This window comes from Canis lupus, chromosome 34, assembly GCF_011100685.1.
Source record: "Canis lupus familiaris isolate Mischka breed German Shepherd chromosome 34, alternate assembly UU_Cfam_GSD_1.0, whole genome shotgun sequence".
NCBI classification, from domain to species: domain Eukaryota; kingdom Metazoa; phylum Chordata; class Mammalia; order Carnivora; family Canidae; genus Canis; species Canis lupus.
The window spans coordinates 19,732,009-19,750,118 of NC_049255.1; the positions used below are offsets into that span (position 1 = coordinate 19,732,009).

General features: G+C 45.8%; 1 protein-coding gene across 6 annotated transcripts in view; it reads left to right on the forward strand.

Annotated features, from left to right (window-relative positions):
* Nucleotides 1-18,110, forward strand: part of ST6GAL1 (ST6 beta-galactoside alpha-2,6-sialyltransferase 1) — a 121,261-nt gene that overhangs the window by 88,505 nt on the left and 14,646 nt on the right. For 5 of the 6 annotated variants that reach the window (XM_038583652.1, XM_038583653.1, XM_038583649.1 and 2 more), the window contains 2 exons: nucleotides 2,033-2,668; nucleotides 9,945-10,042. In XM_038583652.1, coding sequence (XP_038439580.1) covers nucleotides 2,083-2,668; nucleotides 9,945-10,042 — 684 coding nt within the window. In that variant the 5' untranslated portion in view covers nucleotides 2,033-2,082. The remainder of the gene's footprint in view (nucleotides 1-2,032; nucleotides 2,669-9,944; nucleotides 10,043-18,110) is intronic. The other variant, XM_038583655.1, reaches the window with a different exon arrangement.

Here is an 18,110-nt window from a genome sequence, read left to right on the forward strand (position 1 = left end):
GCCAAGGGGCTGCCCTCTGGTCTGTGTTCAGAACACTTCCTGTGCCTTTGCAATGATGATCTAGATCAAACACCATTTCTGCTGGTCCTCCCAGCGCACCTGAGTGAGAGAGAGATTACTCACAGAAAACCCAGGTAGAGACAGGTTTAGTGACTTGCCCAAAGTCACCAATAATGGGGAGAGAACTCAGGTTTTGTGAATATCTAGTCCAGGACTCCTACCCCTTGTCCTGGATATCCTTAGCACTGGGCTCCAAGGGAAGAAACTATGGATCCCTAGTGGGTTAGCAAAACCCCACAGGTGATTGCTTAGACTCATTACGGTAAATAGACCCAGTTATTTAGGAAAGAACTTAATGTTTTCCAAAAGATACAGACATTGTTTGAGTTCAAAGTACTTCCATCTTCCGTTCAGTTACACAATAAATTCTGGGAAAACAAAGTAGGGCTTTACCCAGATATGAAAGGGACCATTAGGCTCTATTTGTATAAAGAAAATCCATTTGCCAGAACTTTCAGCAGTTTCGTGCATGTTTATGCTTAAAAGGACATGGATTATGGAATCAAGTGCACTTGGATTTGAACTTCATCACTACCATTTACTCAGCTTTGTGATGCTAGGCACTTCTCTTAACCTCCCAGAGCCTCAGGCTTCTAATCTATAAATACGGAGATTATGACACCCTCCTGGCCAGGGATGGTCAGGGCCTCTCCACACAGCACAGAGGATGCCCTTCCTGCTGGACTGTCATGTGCGTGGTACTGGCTGGAGCCGTACATGACAGAGCCCTGGTTTATGGCGAAATAACATGAAAGAACACCTGACGTGCTTGAGGCACCTCTCTTTTTATCTCTTTAATTGGTTATGTGTCTGCTGTCTTCCCAGGATGTCCTCTCCTTTACCACGAGGTGAGGCTGCTTCCTTGCCACTTGATAGTGCTCTCGCAGGGCACTCCATGAAACGGAGTTTACATTGTAAGCTAACTGGTGGTCTTCTTGTCAAGCAGGAGTCCAACACCACAGCCCCTAAAGAGATGCGTCCCAGGTCTCTGGCACGGTTTCTGGACAGAGGTCTCTTTTTTGCAATTTTTTTTATTTACTTTATTTAAAAAATTTTTTTTAAAGATTTTATTTATTCATGAGAGAGAGAGAGAGAGAGACAGAGACAGAGACACAGACAGGCAGAGGGAGAAGCAGGCTCCCTGCAGGGAGCCCAATGTGGAACTGGATCCCGGGACTCTGGGATCACGACCTGAGCTGAAAGCAGATGCTCAACCACTGAGCCACCCAGGCGTCCCTCTTTCTGGCAATTTTATTTTTTATTTTACTTACTTTTTTTTAAAAGATTTTATTTATTCATGATAGACATAGAGAGAGAGGCAGAGACACAGGCAGAGGGAGAAGCAGGCTCCATGCAGGGAGCCCGACACAGGACTCCATCCCAGGACTCCAGGATCACGCCCTGCGCCAAAGGCAGGCGCTGAACCACTGAGCCACCCAGGGATCCCCTTTTTCTGGCAATTTTAAAAGGATGGTGGGCCTCTACGCATTTTTGGGAGTTTGGATTCTTGTCAGGTAGACCAGTCATCCTCCTCTTCCTTTTTTTTCCTCCTGTTTTCCAAGCATATGTGCCTTTGTTGAACAGATAGTATAAGGCCCCAGGAGACCAGTGATGAGTAGATGGTTCCTGACCTCACCAAGCTCAGGTAGTCAGGGAGCTAGTGTGTGAGAAGGAATGGTCGGAGAATACAGAAAGTGTTCATGGCTTAGAGAGGAAAAAGGGAGTGTCTTTTTTTTTTTTTTTTTTTTTTTTTAAAGGGAGTGTCTGAGGCCCGTGGTCTACATTCAAAGCTCAGACTGAGGCTGAATGTTGGCTCCAAGGAGCTGCAGGCTGCGAGCCTGGTGGGAGGTAGACGGGCTGGAAATGAGTCCCTTCACTCTGAATCCATTGCCCAGCTCATTGCCCCCCCTCCTGCCGGTCACTAGATTTTGGTCACATCTTTTTTTTTTTTCCCTCCTCTTACCTTTTTTAGGCTTGTTTTCTACTCAGCACAGAGTGGCTCCCCTGAACACATCTTTCATTATGATTCACACCAACTTGAAGAAAAAGTTCAGCTGCTGCGTGTTGGCCTTTCTCCTGTTTGCAGTCATCTGTGTGTGGAAGGAGAAGAAGAAAGGGAGTTACTATGATTCCCTCAAGTTGCAAACCAAGGAATTCCAGATGGTGAGAGGGCTGGAGAAACAGGCTGCGACTTTGAGCAGCACTCAGAACCCCCCCAGGGCCAGCCAGGCCCTCGGCAGTCCCCGGGGCCCAGTCAAGGCCAAGTCCGAGGCCTCCTTCCAGGTGTGGAACAAGGACAGCTCTTCCAAAAACCTCATCCCCAGGCTACAGAAGATCTGGAGAAATTATCTGAACATGAATAAGTATAAAGTGTCCTACAAGGGGCCAGGGCCGGGGGTCAAGTTCAGTGCGGAGGCCCTGCACTGCCATCTCCGGGACCATGTGAACGTCTCCATGGTAGAGGCCACAGATTTTCCCTTCAACACCTCCGAATGGGAGGGTTTCCTACCCAAGGAGAACATTAGGACCAAGGCTGGGCCATGGGGCAGGTGCGCTGTTGTCTCCTCAGCCGGATCCCTGAAGTCCTCCCAGCTGGGCCGAGAAATAGGTGGGTTCTGGAGTGTGAAGACTCCTCTTATGGAGCTGGGTGTGTGGACAGGACTGGCAAGGCCCCACTCTGGTCCCGTGAGCTAGTGCTGCGCTCCCCGCAGCATCCTCTGGCCTTCTCGTGGACTCAGAGGGAGCAGGGGGCGGCCAAAAGGGTGAGGATCCATCCAGGCCCCCAGCGCCCTTATCAATAGGAACAGCTTTGCTTTTCTCTGTTTTCTCTGTTTTTTTCCCCCCCTTTGGAAAATATATTTATTATTGGTAGTGAGTGTAGTAAAGATGTCAGTATTCATGATCGAGAAGAGGTTGTATAAGCCAAGGTTGCCTTTATGTTGATAAAAAATGCCTTATTTCACTTGTAATCATAAACATTATTCCAGTAAAAGAGGTACATTTTTCTTTCCTTTTTGTCTTACTTACATGATCACCATAATAAGTTAAAATGAAGTAGCTCTTATATAGTCAAGGGAGAAGAGAAAAAGAGAAAACCAACATGCCAGAGCCTAGACGATCGCACCCAGCATTTCTGGGTATAATATTGCTGTTCTACAGACGATACCGTTGGAAAAGTGAAATCTGCCCTGAGTGATAAGCACAACTCTATAATTGACTTGAAAACAGTAGAAGCACTGATTTCTCCTGTATCTTCAGGTTCTGAAGTTCTGTACTTGTACTGGCTAGTCGGGGACTAATTGCCTCTTTTGGCCTCAGCTGTCTGAGTAATTTTCAGCCTTTCTGTTTGAAAATCACTAATTAGAGTGGGAATTCTTAACTTGGGGGCTGTGGACCAAACTTAGGGGGTTCACGAGTCCCTAAAATTGTGTGGAAAATACCTATGGATTAGGTGTGTATAAAGTGTGTGTGTGTGTGTGTGTGTGTGTAAGTCGTCCGTACATTGTTCCAGAGAGAAAGTCCATAGCTTCTCATCGATTTTTCTGAGAGTTCTCTGTGACTTGGCTAAAAGCCACTGGTCAGAATATATCAACTTGCTTTTTTTTCTTTCTTTCTGAAATCCTCACAGTTTCATAAAGATGGAGAGTCTGTCCATGTTTGTAAACATGTGTACAGCACAAAGCAATGGCCTTGCTTAAGGCTCCCTAGTTGTGTTTTCCATTATTGTGAAATGAATCAGGCTAAAGGAAGCAAAAAGCACAGGAAGCCTTGCTCTTCTGTCCGGCTCTGGAAGGTACTGGAGCAGGTGAGGTCATATGTCTCCTTTTTTATTCCCTCCTTAAGACTGCCAGGAAAAATGGTCTGAAACCACAGGCTCTCAAAGGCAGAAAGGTAGACCCAAATTGGATTCCCTGGAGCAGAAAGAAGTGATGAGGTCACATCTTGTGCTTCCCCAAATAGGCAGCGCTCACTAATCAAGGCTGCCAAGATAATCCGCCCCACCCCAACTTTGGCGTTTGCCTTTTTGATTTCTTCTGGGTTTTGTTTTCTAGAAGCTCCGTGTGATTGCTTTTTGTTCACCCATAATGGAACTAAATTCCTTTCTTTCTTCCTGACTTTTGCTCTACAATGGTAATGTCTCCAATATCCCAGGTGCTAACTGATCCTCCTCTCTGTGTTAGCTCATCACTGACGGCCTGGCTGGAACTGGCTGAGTTTGAGGCAGAGCCTGATACTTCTATGAATTGGAACTACAGTCTTTATGCACTCCATGAAAGTTTGCAAGTGACTTACATACACAGTAAAATAATTTTTTTCTGTAGACTACAGTTATAATTTCAGGTATGAATTACCCTGGGAAGACTTTGCTCTTGGGATGTAACAAACATTGCATGTTGGACTTCCAGCCTCCTCCCTTTTCTTAGGGCATTACCCTGGGCATTTAGTCTAACAAATGTTTTAAGGAGTTCATTCATTCTTTTATTCATTTGTGGATCTTTCAACAACACAGAGCGGGTCTCAGAAGACAAAGGGGAAAGCTCTTTGCTGAAGGCCTGGGAGTATCAGACAGCGTGTCAGGCCCACGGCCTTCCCACTTTACCTGGAATTTGTTCTGCTTATTGCTGGGTATTGAGTGTACCGAATGGTTTTGAATTGTTTGCTCTTACAAATTGTACTGTTGACAGGGTTTTTGTGCAGGCAACTTAAGGGACCAAAGGGAAAATATCCACAGTCATGGGGCTAGAAGACCAAAGTAAGATAAGTTTTATGGCTCTTTTTTCGTCCATTGCAAGATAGTTTACCAGAGGGATTGTAATAATGTACTGTTATCTCCAGTAGCCCCTGAAACCAGCCAACGGTGGTGGGCACAGACATTTTCAATTATTTTTGTTACATGTATATGTAAGGTGACTTAGATTTGTTTGAGTTTTCATTTCAAACAATAAGCTATTTCTCAAACATTGTAACGCTTATTGTGCACCTGCTGTGCACCCAGCATGTTTTGCTTTCAAATCCTCCTCGGTAATCCTGTGATGTAGCGATGATTATTGTTCCCATTTAACTGATGATTATTGTTCCCTTTTAACTTACTAGCTGACTGTTGAGGCTCAAAGAGATTATGTAATGGATAAATAGTGGACTGGGACTTGAAACTGGGTCCTTCGACTCCAAGGCCTGCATGCTCACTCGCTCTGCTCTTGTGCCTGCAGGGGTTGTAGCTTTTATTTTATTTTATTTTATTTTATTTTATTTTATTTTATTTTATTTTTTATTTTATTTTATTTTATTTTATTTTATTTTTTATTTATTTTATTATTTTTTAGATTTTATTTATTCACAAGAGACACACAGAGACAGAGACATTGGCAGAGAGAGAAGCAGGTTCCCTGCGGGGAGCCTGATGCAGGACTCAATCCCATGGCCCCAGGGATCACTCCCTGAGCTGAGGGCAGATGCTAAACCACTGAGCCACGCAGGTGCCCCAGTTGTAGCTTTATAATAAAGTTTTTGGTGTGATGAATCCCTTGTCAGGTGAAAAAAAGCAATCCCGTGATATTCTTGCTTAGTTGCTCTCCCACGGGAAGGAGAAGCACACTCTGAGTTGAGGCAAAAGCAAGAGGCAAAGGCTGCCTGGGACAAAATGCAGAGCATGTTGGGGGGCCCTGTAGGGTGAAGGGGCTGAGGAGCCAGGCCAGAAAGATAGGCAAGGGACAGCCCCCACAGGATGTTGACGGTCACAGAAAAGACTCTGGGTTTCGTTCTTTAAGCCATAGAGTCCTAGAAGGGTTTTCAGCAAGCTAGTGATGAGATCATGTGCATTTTGGAGGGATTTCTCATTTCTCTGAACCCCCTTGTCTAGGGGGAGTGCTATGTGATCTATTCTCAGGGATTATTGCCACTTCCAGATGAGAAGTGCCAGGCCTGCTGGAGCAGTGATCGTGGTGGTGGTGGAAAGAACAGGTCTGATTTGAGAAGAGACAGAAATTATTTAACTAGAAATGACCTTGAGGGACAGATGGGAGCCAGAGTCTCTAACTTGGGAGGGTATCTCGAATCATAGGGGAGCATGCTTTTGGAGGAGGGTAGGTGCTGTCTGGGAGGGGCTGAATCTGAAGTGTTTGTGGATTTCTCTGAGTAGATATCTATGCAGTTAGGCTTTTGATTCTGGGGGAAGGGTCAGGTGGGGGGGGAGGTTGTGGGCAGGGAGATCAGATTCAGGCAGGGGTCATTTGTCCCTAGGAAACAGTTGTAGTCAGGAGAGAGGGCTCAGGAGAAAGCCTACGGAAAGTGTAGAGATGTAAGGGACAAGATGTAAGGGAAAGAACAGGGAAGGCAGGCTTTCTGAAGGCCAGAGAGAAGGAACAGGGAGAAGCAGGTGTATGCCTTGCGATGGGAGGCAAGGGGAGCAGAGTTTGGGTAGATTTGGGGCAGATGGGGTTCTGTGCAGAGTGAGGTCTGAGAAGACATCCTTGGATTGTATAGCTCAGAAAATAGGATTGCTTCTATCAGGGGTCAGCAAACACTTCCTGTAAAGGGCCGGACGGCAAATATTTTTGGTGTTGAGTTCATACAGTGTCTCTCGCAGCTACTCCACTCTGCTGTCGTAGTGCAAAAGCAAACTAGACAGTAGTAAATGAACGGGCCTGGCTATGTTCCAGTAAAACTTTGTTAACCAAAATGGAGAACAGGCCAGATTTTTGCCTTCAGGCCATAATTGTCCAGCCCTGATGTGTATTATATCTAATTTTCCTAACCGGGAGCAGAATATAGCCTCCCAAATGTGATTACCTGATTCATGAAGCTAACTTGAAAATCTTAAAAAAAGCTTGGTCTAAATTGTGATAAAATTCCTTTCATTCCAATTTCCAGCTATTTAGAGCTACTATACCTGCAGACCGTGGATTTTGGTGTATTGATGAATTTACTAAGGAGCTGACTCTGTTGAATATTCTAGACATGCACACGGTGGTGCATTTATTTCCGCATTTTCTAATTTGTGTCTTTTTCTGTCCTCTCATTCTAAGCTCAACAGCAGTGGTGGCCGCTGTGTTCTGCAGCCTCCCCCTGGCAAAGGCTCATTTGTGGGGGTCCCGGTAGCTGTGGATTTCTCTGCTGGTGATTTCCTAGAGGCCTGTCTGACTTGAGGACTTCTTCAGCCTCCGATAGCAAAAGATAGTTTAGTGAACAAGGCCGCCATCCTCTTTCTTTAGGAGCCCAATTTAGTAGTCAATTTTAGAGTTATCTTCTTTGACTGATATATATTTTTTTCTCCTTAGAATAAAATCCAGACTTCGTACCTGGCCTCCACACCCTGTGCGGCCTGGTTCATGCCAGCTTCTTTAGCTGCATTTTTCTTTTTCTTCCCCTCACTCACTCGTCTCCAGCCAAGTCCTTACTGTCCTTGGGGCCCCGACGACACTGCCTCCTCTGGCTGGAACGTGCTTCCCGGGACCCTCCCCGTGGGTGGTCCTCCTTTGGGTTCAGCTCAAAGGCATGCTCCTGAATCCTCCCTCTGTCCACAGGAGATTCCCGCAGGATCTCTGTCACACCACCTAGTTTATTCGTGCCATGGTATTAATCACAGACTGTAACCGTCCCACGTGCAGCTGGTTGTGCTTCTTTGTTGGCTCCCTCCTTGCTGTGGATGGCAAGAGCTCTGAGGGCAAGGACCTTGTCTTTCTTGCTTACAGCCATTGTCTCCAGTGCCCAGAACTGTGCCTGACGGGAGTAGGTGCTTAATCAGTATTTGTTAAGTGAACAAATACATTTTTCTTTTCTTATGGTCAGTACCAGGGATGGCTCCTAAGCCTCCCCTATGCTGGATGCTCTCCATTTACCCCTCGGCCCCATGCTCTTCCCTTTTTTGGCTCACTTTGGGCCCTGAGAGGTTAAATTTGGGATTGTGTCACTTGGGCTTCCATGCTCTCTGGATTTTATTTGGGACCAGACAGTAGAAGTCCTGCTCCAAAGCTGAGAAGGAAGAGAGTGAAGTTGGGGTGTCTGTCCCTCACTCCCTCCACCCCCCCCCACCAGCTCTCTCACTGCAGAATGCTCACAGGCTGCTTCTTTCTCAGCTCACAGTCTGGCCCCTTTCAAGTGCCTCTCTGCCTCTGAGTCTCTCTCTCTTCTTTTCCCTCAGGCCAAGAAGCCAAGGGAAGGAGGAGAGAGAGGTTGGGGTACCGATTCCATCCTCGCTGGCTGGACATCACCCATAGCCGTGTTTCCCTACGGGCCACCATTGCGCACAAGTGGCCTTCTTCAGCTCGGGCCTCTACTCTTCTTGCCACATCTGGGGCAGGCCAGTAGTGGCCCCTGCTGCAGCCAACCCTGGGGTATTGGCCGTTTCCTGTGGATTTCTTTAAATTCTGCCTACAACTTTGTAAATAATCCTTTTATCCAGTTCTCAGTGACTCCGTCGGAGTTGGTCCTGTTTGGGTACCGGGATGCTCAGATTAGTCATTTGCTCACCTGTGAAATGGAGAAGCTGACCAAGCGAAGCTTCTGATGGATCTTCTTTTCTGGTGTGATTACTGCCAGTCATTTTCGAAGCCAGCGGCTGATACTGACAAGCGTGTTGCAATCTGAGTTGTGTAAAGGTGTGCCTTCTGCCCTATTTGCAGTTCAGGGGGTCTGCCCTGGAGGCTGATAAAGTTTGGACTATGTACATCTCATGGAATTTTCAAACCGTTTTGATGAGTTTTGTCCCAGGATGGAGATAGGGTTGTTTTTGTGACTAGATGATATGTCTAGTCCCCTGAGGCTTAAAGACTATGTTAGAATTTAAGTAAAGAGGGAGGCTTTCATCTCTTAATTCCGTGGGCATTGTTTTTACAGATCATTTTGTGTTGAGCCAAGTTCCTCCCAGCCCCTCACCTTCTGGTGTCACCTTTGTGGATGAAGAACCACTCCAAATAAATTTCCTGCGAGGAGGGAAATAAAACAACAGAAAATTGGGTTGTCCTCCAAACCTTGTGCAGATTGCAGTGGTGAACCCTAAACTTGCTTGAATCAAGTAAGGTTAGGATGAGCTCATGGGAGGTTGGCTCAGGATTGGGATAGAGCTTAAAAGTCATTAGTCCTCTCCCTCAGAAGATTGGTCAAAGCCAAATAGAAAAAATTCTCCAAGTCTTCCAATCTCTGCTGAAACAGCTACAAGGGACAGGGAACTAGAGCCAGGGAATTTTTAAAAACATAATCTGTCTGATTTTGCCTGGATTTAGGACACTATTTCTGACAAAAAAAAATAGAAAATGTGGGATTTAGTTTCGATCTCTGACCTTCTGTTCCATCTCTACCACCACTCAGGTTTGTGAGCCTTCCTGGGCCTCAGGTTCATAATGGAACACTCGGGGAGTTGTCTTGGATACCATAGTAAATCTCTCCAATTTACTGAGCATTGCAAGCTTTTCAGAGTGCTATGCGGACTTTGCACTTGTGGGTTACACTGAGCTTAGGGAAGCGTCTTCATTTTTCTGATGGAGGTGGAAGTGTGACCTACTGGTAACACCAAGAGAATATCTGGTTTGCTCCTTTGGTAACTGGGATAGTGATTACATCTGAGGTAGCACGCTGGCCCTATTCACCTTTCTGTTGTGCCTAGGCCTACTGGAGTCATGGAATGCATTTCAGGGATGCAACAATACGAGCCTCGTTAGGTTTTGCCAGGCAGGTGGGTGGTCATCTCTGTCTACAAACTGTACCAGAATGCCCCATATAAATATGATCCTTTTCTCTTGTGATGGGGATCATGATGGGATAAAGATTAGGAAGTAGTATTCTCTTGCCCCTCCCCTTCTTCCTGCCCTCTCTCCCTCCAGACCTTCCTCTGTTTCTGCATGTTGCTGGTGCTCATCACCTCTTTTCTCTTTCCTTGTGGTTTATAGATGATCATGACGCAGTCCTGAGGTTTAATGGGGCACCCACAGCCAGTTTCCAACAAGATGTGGGCACGAAAACCACCATTCGCCTGATGAACTCTCAGGTAAAATTTCTTCTGTGTGGATCTGGAGTGAGAGAAGGATCACAGTATAGATCCTAATGTAGAACCCACCTACTGGGAGCATAGCAGAACTGCCAAATTAAGTCCCATGACCTTCCTGAGGTCATTCTAAGACCCAGCGTGGTGATGTGTTCATGAAAAAGCACCAGTGGCATCAGATGGCATTAACAGAGGTGTCCAGTGCCCTGAGAAAGCAGAGTTCTGCTGTCTCCATAGCTGCCCGGTTGTATGTGAGTATTGCACGAGGGACAACATGGCAGAGAATATCAGAGTGAGGGATACTCTGAAACGTAAGGGGAGCAATAAATGTGGGTGTGTTTGATAAGCTATAAAATAGTTTACAAGTAACATAAGACATCAGCACCAGATGATGATGTGTTTTATGTCACTAGAAGTGTTGCATTGCCCTCATGAATTCTGCAAGAGAATTAGTTTCCTGAAGTATTTCCAGGTAGCACATACTGATTTCTCAAAACGAATGGGGACTTGAGAAATACTCTTGCCACAAAGTTCTGTTAAAAAATTTAATGAGTGGTAAAAAACAAAAACAAAAACAAAAAACAAAAAAACAAAACGATGACCCGTATACCAAAACTAGCGTGAGAGGTCTACAAACACATTCACCTTGCTCACAACCATCAATGTTTGTTGTTCTCTGTGTAAGCACATAAACCTTGGGGTTTTTATGTTTTTACGTTTTTATGTCAGTGTGTAGACTCTACGTTGCCTGGGACTCTGTGGCTGTGGAGCACATCCTGGGAGTGATCATAAGTGCCCTTTGAACTGTTCCAGTTCTCCACCCCTCTGGCACAAGGCCCTACTTCTGTTTCCCTCAGACAGCAGTCTCTTCGCTGTTTGCCCCTCAGGAACTCACCAGCTGGGCAGAAGCTGCCTCTTGCATGGCCCACTTTCCATCTGAGGCCCACAGTCATAGGAACCTTTCTATGAAGGGACTGGGATTGACGAACTTAACTTCTTTGCAAGTGGCTGCCATTTTGTTTTCTTTTCTTTCTCAAATCCCTTGGTGATAATGTCACTCTTTGTCACTGTAATATCCTCAGTAGACTCTATGCGTTTTCAGTTCCTATTTATTATTTAACCTCATATTTGGGTTTTATATGACTTGTATTATAAACTAGAAGAGGGCAGGATAAAAGAACTAGATTGGTGAACAGGAGACTATGGAGCTCTGGAGCATGTGGCACCAGAGTAGGCTTTGAAAGATGGGTAGGATTTGGAGAAAGAGTAATAGGCATTCTTAAAAGTGGTATCGGCAGGACAGAGATACATAGGCAATGAAGGAGACATCCAAACAGGTCTCACTGGCAAGGGGGTGGGGATGGCTTTGTGTTGCCCTCGAGAGGAGATGAGGCTGGAGCTTCATGGCTGCTTGGACCTGGCAAGTCTAGAAAATCAGGCAGAGAAGGTGGGATGAGCTTTCCCTTCTTTCTCCTTTTCCTTCTCATGCCCCAGTCAAAGAAATCCTAGAGTGGGAGAGCTCAGGTAGTGCCTATAGCTTGACCTCTACTTCTGTATAAGGTGGTACCCAAAGATCCACCTTTGCCTCCCTCTATCCCTCCCTTCCCCGTTTCACAAATATGGACAGTACCGAGTGAAATGCAGTAGTCAGCACATCGGTTTGCAGTTAGCCTGCCTAGGGCTGAGACCCTGGCTCTACTTCTTAATAGCTAAATGATCGTGCATAAGTTACTTATGCCTCCATCTGTTCAGGCGTGGAGGGGAGAATAGTAGTACCTTCTTCATGGCACAAGGTTGTTAGGAGGAATAAGCGAGAAGACCACGGAGAGCCCCTAGTACCTGGCATATACATTAGTGGATGATAGCTACTCTTACATTCATGTGGGGCGGCGCTGAGATGGGTTTGGGGGATACAGTGGTGAGCCCAGAAGGCTGGGTGCCTTCACCTGCCACCTATGGCTGCGATCAGTTGCTATGCAGAGACAGATGGTTGCAACAGAGAACTACAAAGGACAGGATCAAGGTGCTCCCAGAGCCCATTCAAGGAAACTCTCCCTGGTCAGGGACATCAGGAGTCGTGAGGAGGTGAGTCAGCTGTGTGGGTATAGAGGTTGAGAAGAGCGAGGGCCTTGCCTAAAGAGACAACAGCCTATGTGAGGCCATGTATGGACAGGGCAAGGGAAGATAAGGGCCCAGGGGGTGGGGAGCACGTGTGGGGGTGTGTTGAGCACTGAGGCTGAAGGTGAGGGGGAGCCATGCCCTGGTGCTGCAGCCAGGGCTAATCTCTGTGGCATGACCAGACGTGCTCTCTGCAAAGGTTGCTGGCATCCATCTGATAGCCCTGCGGTGCATAGAGACACAGTTAGGAGGCTCTTGCAGGGCAATGCTAACAGTTGCAGCAGAGGAGAAATGAGGGTAAGCATGAGAATGGAATGGAATGGATTTGAGATGGATTGGCATGTGTGGTCCTGAGGCATTAGTGGGTCAGCAGCGGGGGGTGAAGGGAGAGGGGCTGCAGGTGCTACTGGATTTCTGGCTCGTGTTGTTGACCAGCTGGAAGTCACTGGGATTGCAAGTGCTTGAAGACGTTTTGGGTTGTGTGGGCTAGGGTCAGAGAGGAGGGTAGGATTAAAAACTCTGGTTCTGGATGGGGTTAATCTGAGCTGCCTCATAGAGACCTGTGAAGAGATGTCAAGTAGGAAGCTCTACAGAGGGGGTTGGAGCTCAATGGTGACCTCTGGGCTGGAGGTGAGAATTTGCCTTTTTTAAAAAAAAAAAAAAAAAGATTTTATTTACTTATTCATGAGAGATACAGAGAGAGAGGCAGAGACACAGGCAGAGGGAGAAGCAGGCTGCCTGGGGGGAGCCTGATGTGGGACTCGATTCCAGGACCCCGGGATCACACCCTGAGGCGAAGGCCGATGCTCAACCACTGAGCCACAGGTGTCCCTTTGCCAGTCATTTTTATATGTGAGGCAATGAAACAGTGGGGCCAAATAAAAGCATGAGGGACAGGGTGTAGACAGAAGTTCTATGCAGGGGCTTTGGGTAATGAAAACAAAAAGAGAGGGTAGTCAGCAATGTCCAATGCTGCCAAGGCCCACTGAGGTGAGGCCTGAAAAGCATTGTTTTCTCTCTGCCCAAAGGGAGGCCACTGGTGACCTTCGTCAGCAGCTGTTTGGGAGAGCAGGGAAGCCAGATGCCAATTGGAGCCTAGGGTCAGGAGTGAGTGGGGAAGGCCAATGTGTACAGTTCTTTCAGAAAGGCTAGCTCTGTAGGGCAGAAGAGAAGCAGGGCAGGGAGTCCTAGAGAGTCAAGAGTTCCAGCACCAGTTTCTGTTCTTTTCTTTTCTTTTCTTTTTTTTTTTTTTTTTTTTTTTTTTTTAGATTGGAGAGAACTGAGTAAGTTTACAAGTCACTGGGAAGACAGTCACAAGAGAGCATGTGCTGTGTGGGTGCACTTACATGAGCTTCCCAGAGTCATCAGATTCATAAAGACAGAGTGTAGAATGGTGGTTTCTGGGGGTGGCGAGGAATTATTGTTTAATAGGTAGAAAGTTTTGTTTTGGGACAATGAAGAAGTTCTAGAGACGGATGGTGTAATGGTTGTATGACAGCATGGATGCACTTAATGCCACTGAGCGGTACACTTAAAAATGGTGGAAATGGTACATTTTATGGTAGGTATATTTTACCACCATCATTTTCTTTTAGGTCAATGAGGAGAAACCAAATGATGGAGGGAGAAACTGAATATACTAAAAAGAGGGGATGATACCTAAGTGATGGGGTGGAGGGATTGATCCAAAGCCCAGCTGAGAATCAAGCCCCCCACAGGAGGGAGTCAGAAGAGAAGAAGGCTAGGAAAGATGTAGCAAGAGGCCATTTGGAGTGGAAGGATGAAAGGGCTGCTATTTTCTCCAAAAAAGTAGGATGTAGAGAAGTTGTTGTTGTTTGTTTTTGTTTTTGTTTGTTTTTTTTTTGTAAGGAGACTGAGGGGAAGTGAGGTTTCAGTAGAGGAGGTTTGAGCAAAGAAGGCCTGAAGCGAGCAGAGGAAGGAGCCAGACAGAGGAATGGAACAGGATTTCCAGGCCATGCTGGCCACTTTGGGGCTGGAGACTGTGACTTCAGAGAGAATGGGTATGATCTCCAGATCGGTAGGGGCAGCGATCAAGAAGAGGGAGCTTGGAGGAGCCCTGAAATTCTCTTGGATTTGGGAGGCTGCCCCTCCTTAGGCATTTCTTCCAGGTGGTTAGTGGAGAGGTAAGTCTCCATCCTGCGAAGATTTCCTTTAAAGCTGTGGTAGGTTTGCCTAAGAAGCCCTCTTCCAGGTTAGGGAGAGAAAGCCTATGTCGTACGTGGCAACGGGGCGTCCTGATTGGACTTCAACCGGGACATTCCCAGATCACTTACTGAGGCTTAGCCTGAGACCACAGCTGGTGCCACTTCTTTAATACTTCTTCTGTCTGAGGCCCATACATATCTTATCTCACTTGATCTTGGGATCACTGCTGTGAAGCGTGATCAGCAACCACTATTTTATATGAGGATAACTAAGTTCAAAGAGTCTGAGTGAATTGCTCAGGGGAGGGCAGAAAAGATGTGATAGAGGAGGGATTTGGATCAAAGTTTGTTTGCCAGTTTTCTGGAATAGTTTGCGTAGAGTTGGTATTTTTCTTTCTTTTCTTTTCTTTTTTTTTTTTTTGCATGTTGTAGAGTTTGCCAGTAAAGCCTAATTTACCTTGTGGGAAGTTTTTAGCTATAAACTCAATTTCTTTAATAGATTTAGGGCTATTCGGGGCTTCTGAGTGGCTCAGTCAGTTAAGTGTCTGGGTTCAGCTCAGATCCTGATCCTGGGGTCCTGGGATCGAGCCCCACATCAGGCTCCTTGCTCAGCAGGGAGCCTGCTTCACCTTCTGCCTGCCTCTCCCTCTGCTTGTGTTCTCTCACTCTCTCTGTCAAATAAATAAATATAATCTTTAAAAAAAAAGGAAAAGATTTAGGGCTATTCATGTTACCTGTTCCTTCTTGACTAACCTTTGGAAGTTTGTATCTTTCAAGAAATTTGTTCATTTCTTCTAAGTTATTGAATTTATTGGCATGAAGTTGTTCATAATATTACCTCATTATCCTCTTGTAAAAGATTTACTGTATTTCTCTCATTATCCTTTTAATGTCTGTAGAAAATGATGTGATGTCTGATGTGATAGGAGACATCCTTTGGGGTGATTCAAGCAGTATTGGAATTCACAGAGCTTAAAAGGACTTTGAAGATCAACGAGCCATGAATTCATTCCAGAAGTTCTTACTTGATCACCTGCCCTGTGCCAGCCTCTGTGAAGGGAGCTGGAATTGAGCAGCCCACAATAGCAGTAAAACAGACAGACATGCTCCCTGCCCTTGTGGAGCTCAGGGTCTTACTGGGTCATTTCATTTTCCAAACAAGATGACCCAGGCCCGGGAAGAGAAGGTGGCCTGCACAACACAGAAGGTAATGGCAGGCCTGGACAGGATGAAGGCCTCCTCACAGCTGGGTCAGACTCCTCACTGGCTCTCTTCTGGAACCTTCCCAGTCTACGCCTCTCACTCCCTCCTTGGAGTTACCCATCTCACCTGTTGCCTGGCTCTCCCACCATGATGTTCTGTCTCCGAGAGGAGATGTGTTTGTCTGTTTTGTTCACTGTATATACCCAAGTACCAGGACCAGTGCCCAATACGTGGTAGGCATGCAATAAATATTTGTTGAATGAAGCATAGTCTAGAGAACCTTCTGCTCACTCAATGGACTGCCTCCAAACTTCTCTAAGTTCTTAAAAAAATTTTTTTTGAACTTGTTATTTGGAAGTACTTTAAAACTTGCAAAAAAGTTGCAATAATATGTCTAATAGGAAGAATGCCTGTATACTGTTTATCCAGAGGCACTCACTATTTCTTTGTTTTACCTCATTGCTGTATCATCTGCTCTGTTCATTCTTTGTAATATTTTTTTCATTTGAGAGGAAGTTGTATATATTGTAGACATCAATCCCTAAATACTTGGTGTGGGCAGAAAGTTTATGCCCTCCCCCATTCATATAGTGAAGCTCTAATCTTCAGTGTGATTATATCCGGAAATAGGGTCTTTGGGAGACAAATCTATTTAGATGGAGTCTTGAGTGTGGGCCCCCACCCCCGCCATAATCTCTGCCATGTGAGGAAGGCAGCCATTTACAAGTCAAGACGAGCATCCTCACTAAGAACCAAATCTACTAGCACCTTGACCTTGGACTTCCCATCATCCAGAACCATGAGAAGTAAATGTCTGTTGTTTAAGCCTCCCAGTCTATGGTATTTTGTCATAGCAGCCTGAGCTAAGAGTTTTTGGTGCCGAGAGGTAGAATTTTGCTATTACAAAAACCTAACAATGTGGAGTGGCTCTGGAACTGGGTAATTGGTAGAAGCTGGAGGAGTTTTGAAGGGCATGCTAGAAATATAGATACTAAGGGAAATTCTGGTGAGGGTTCAAAAAGAGGAGAGGAGGGCGGGAGAGAGAGTTTCCATCTTTTAAAAGAAGATGTAAATAATCACAAACAGAATGTTGGAGGAAATGCAGATAACAGAGGCCCTTCTGGTGAAGTCTCAGATGGAAATAAGGAACATGTTCTCGAACAATGGAGAAAGAGTGATCCTTGTTAGAAAGTGGCAGAGATTTTGGCTGAACTGAGTTCTAGTGTTTTGTGGAAGGTAGAACTTGTGAGCAAAGAAATTGGATGATTTACTTGAGGTGATTTCCAAGCAAAGTGTTGAAGGACTGGCTTGGTTTCCCCTGACTTCATTTAGTGAAATGTGAGAAGAGAGAAATGAATTAAAAAAGGAATTGTTTAGCAAAAATGAAACAGAGCTTAAAGGTTTGGAAAATTCTTGGCATATCTGTATGGCAAAAGAAAGAAAAAGAAAAAATTGTTCTGAAGAGAAAATGAAGGGGTGGCCCCAAAACCATTTGATAAGGAGATCAGCAAGTGTGTGAACCACAGACCTACTCAGCCACCACAGCAGAAACTCTGCCAGCTTGAGCTGAAGGAGACGGGACCAAGTGGAGGAAGGCTGTGGGCCTCTTAGGTCCTATGAGCCAGAACTATATTCTTGGGCTGCGAATGGGCATTGTTCTTCATGAAAGGAAAAGCATGATCCCAAAGGTGATGCAGAAATCATCAAGGTTGCATCCTTGGTTTCAAAGGTGGGAGGGAGGCCTTGGTTTTAATAGGCCAGATGGTAGCTGCTCAGAGCCCTGGGTGTGTGATTGTGGCCTGGCAGAGCCACACAGATGGGACCGCTGCCCTGGTGGGTCTGTAGGGCACAGCACTGAACCAAAGAGGGTTCTTCTCAAGCCTTAACATCTAGTGGTATTTCCTTTGCTAGGTTTTGGACTTTCTTGGGACCTGGCACCTCTTTTTTCCTTCTGATTTCTCCCTTTTGGAATGGGAATGTCTATCCTGTGCCATCCCACCACTGTACTTTGTACATGATTTTTCTGGTTTCATAGGTTCACAGCTGGGGAAGAGTTTTGCTTCAGAATGAACTGTCTCACCCTTATCTGATTTGCATAATATTCACATGAGACTTCAGACTTTAGAGTTGGTGTAGGAATGAATTGAGACATCTAGGAGGTTGGGTGGAATTCATCTGTTTTGCATGTGAGAAAGATGTGATTTTGGAGGATCCAGGGGCAGAGTGTTCTAGACTGAATGTGTCTCTCCTGAATTTATATGTTGAAGCCCTAACCTCCAGTGCAATGGTGCTTGGCTATGGGGCCTTTGGAAGATAACCAGATGAAAAAGAAGTCTTGAGGGTGGGGCCTCTATGATGGGATTAATTCCCTCAGAAGAGAGAAATCTCTACTACATGAGGACATGGAGAAGGCAGCCATCTGCAAGCCAGGAGGTGGGCTCCCACTGGGGAACCAGATATGCTGGTACCTTGACCTTGGACTTCCCAGCCTCTGGAACTACGAGAACTAAATGTCTGCTATTTAAGGCACTCAGCTTCTGGCATTTTATTATAGTAGTTCCTGAATGGACTAAGTTAATACACCA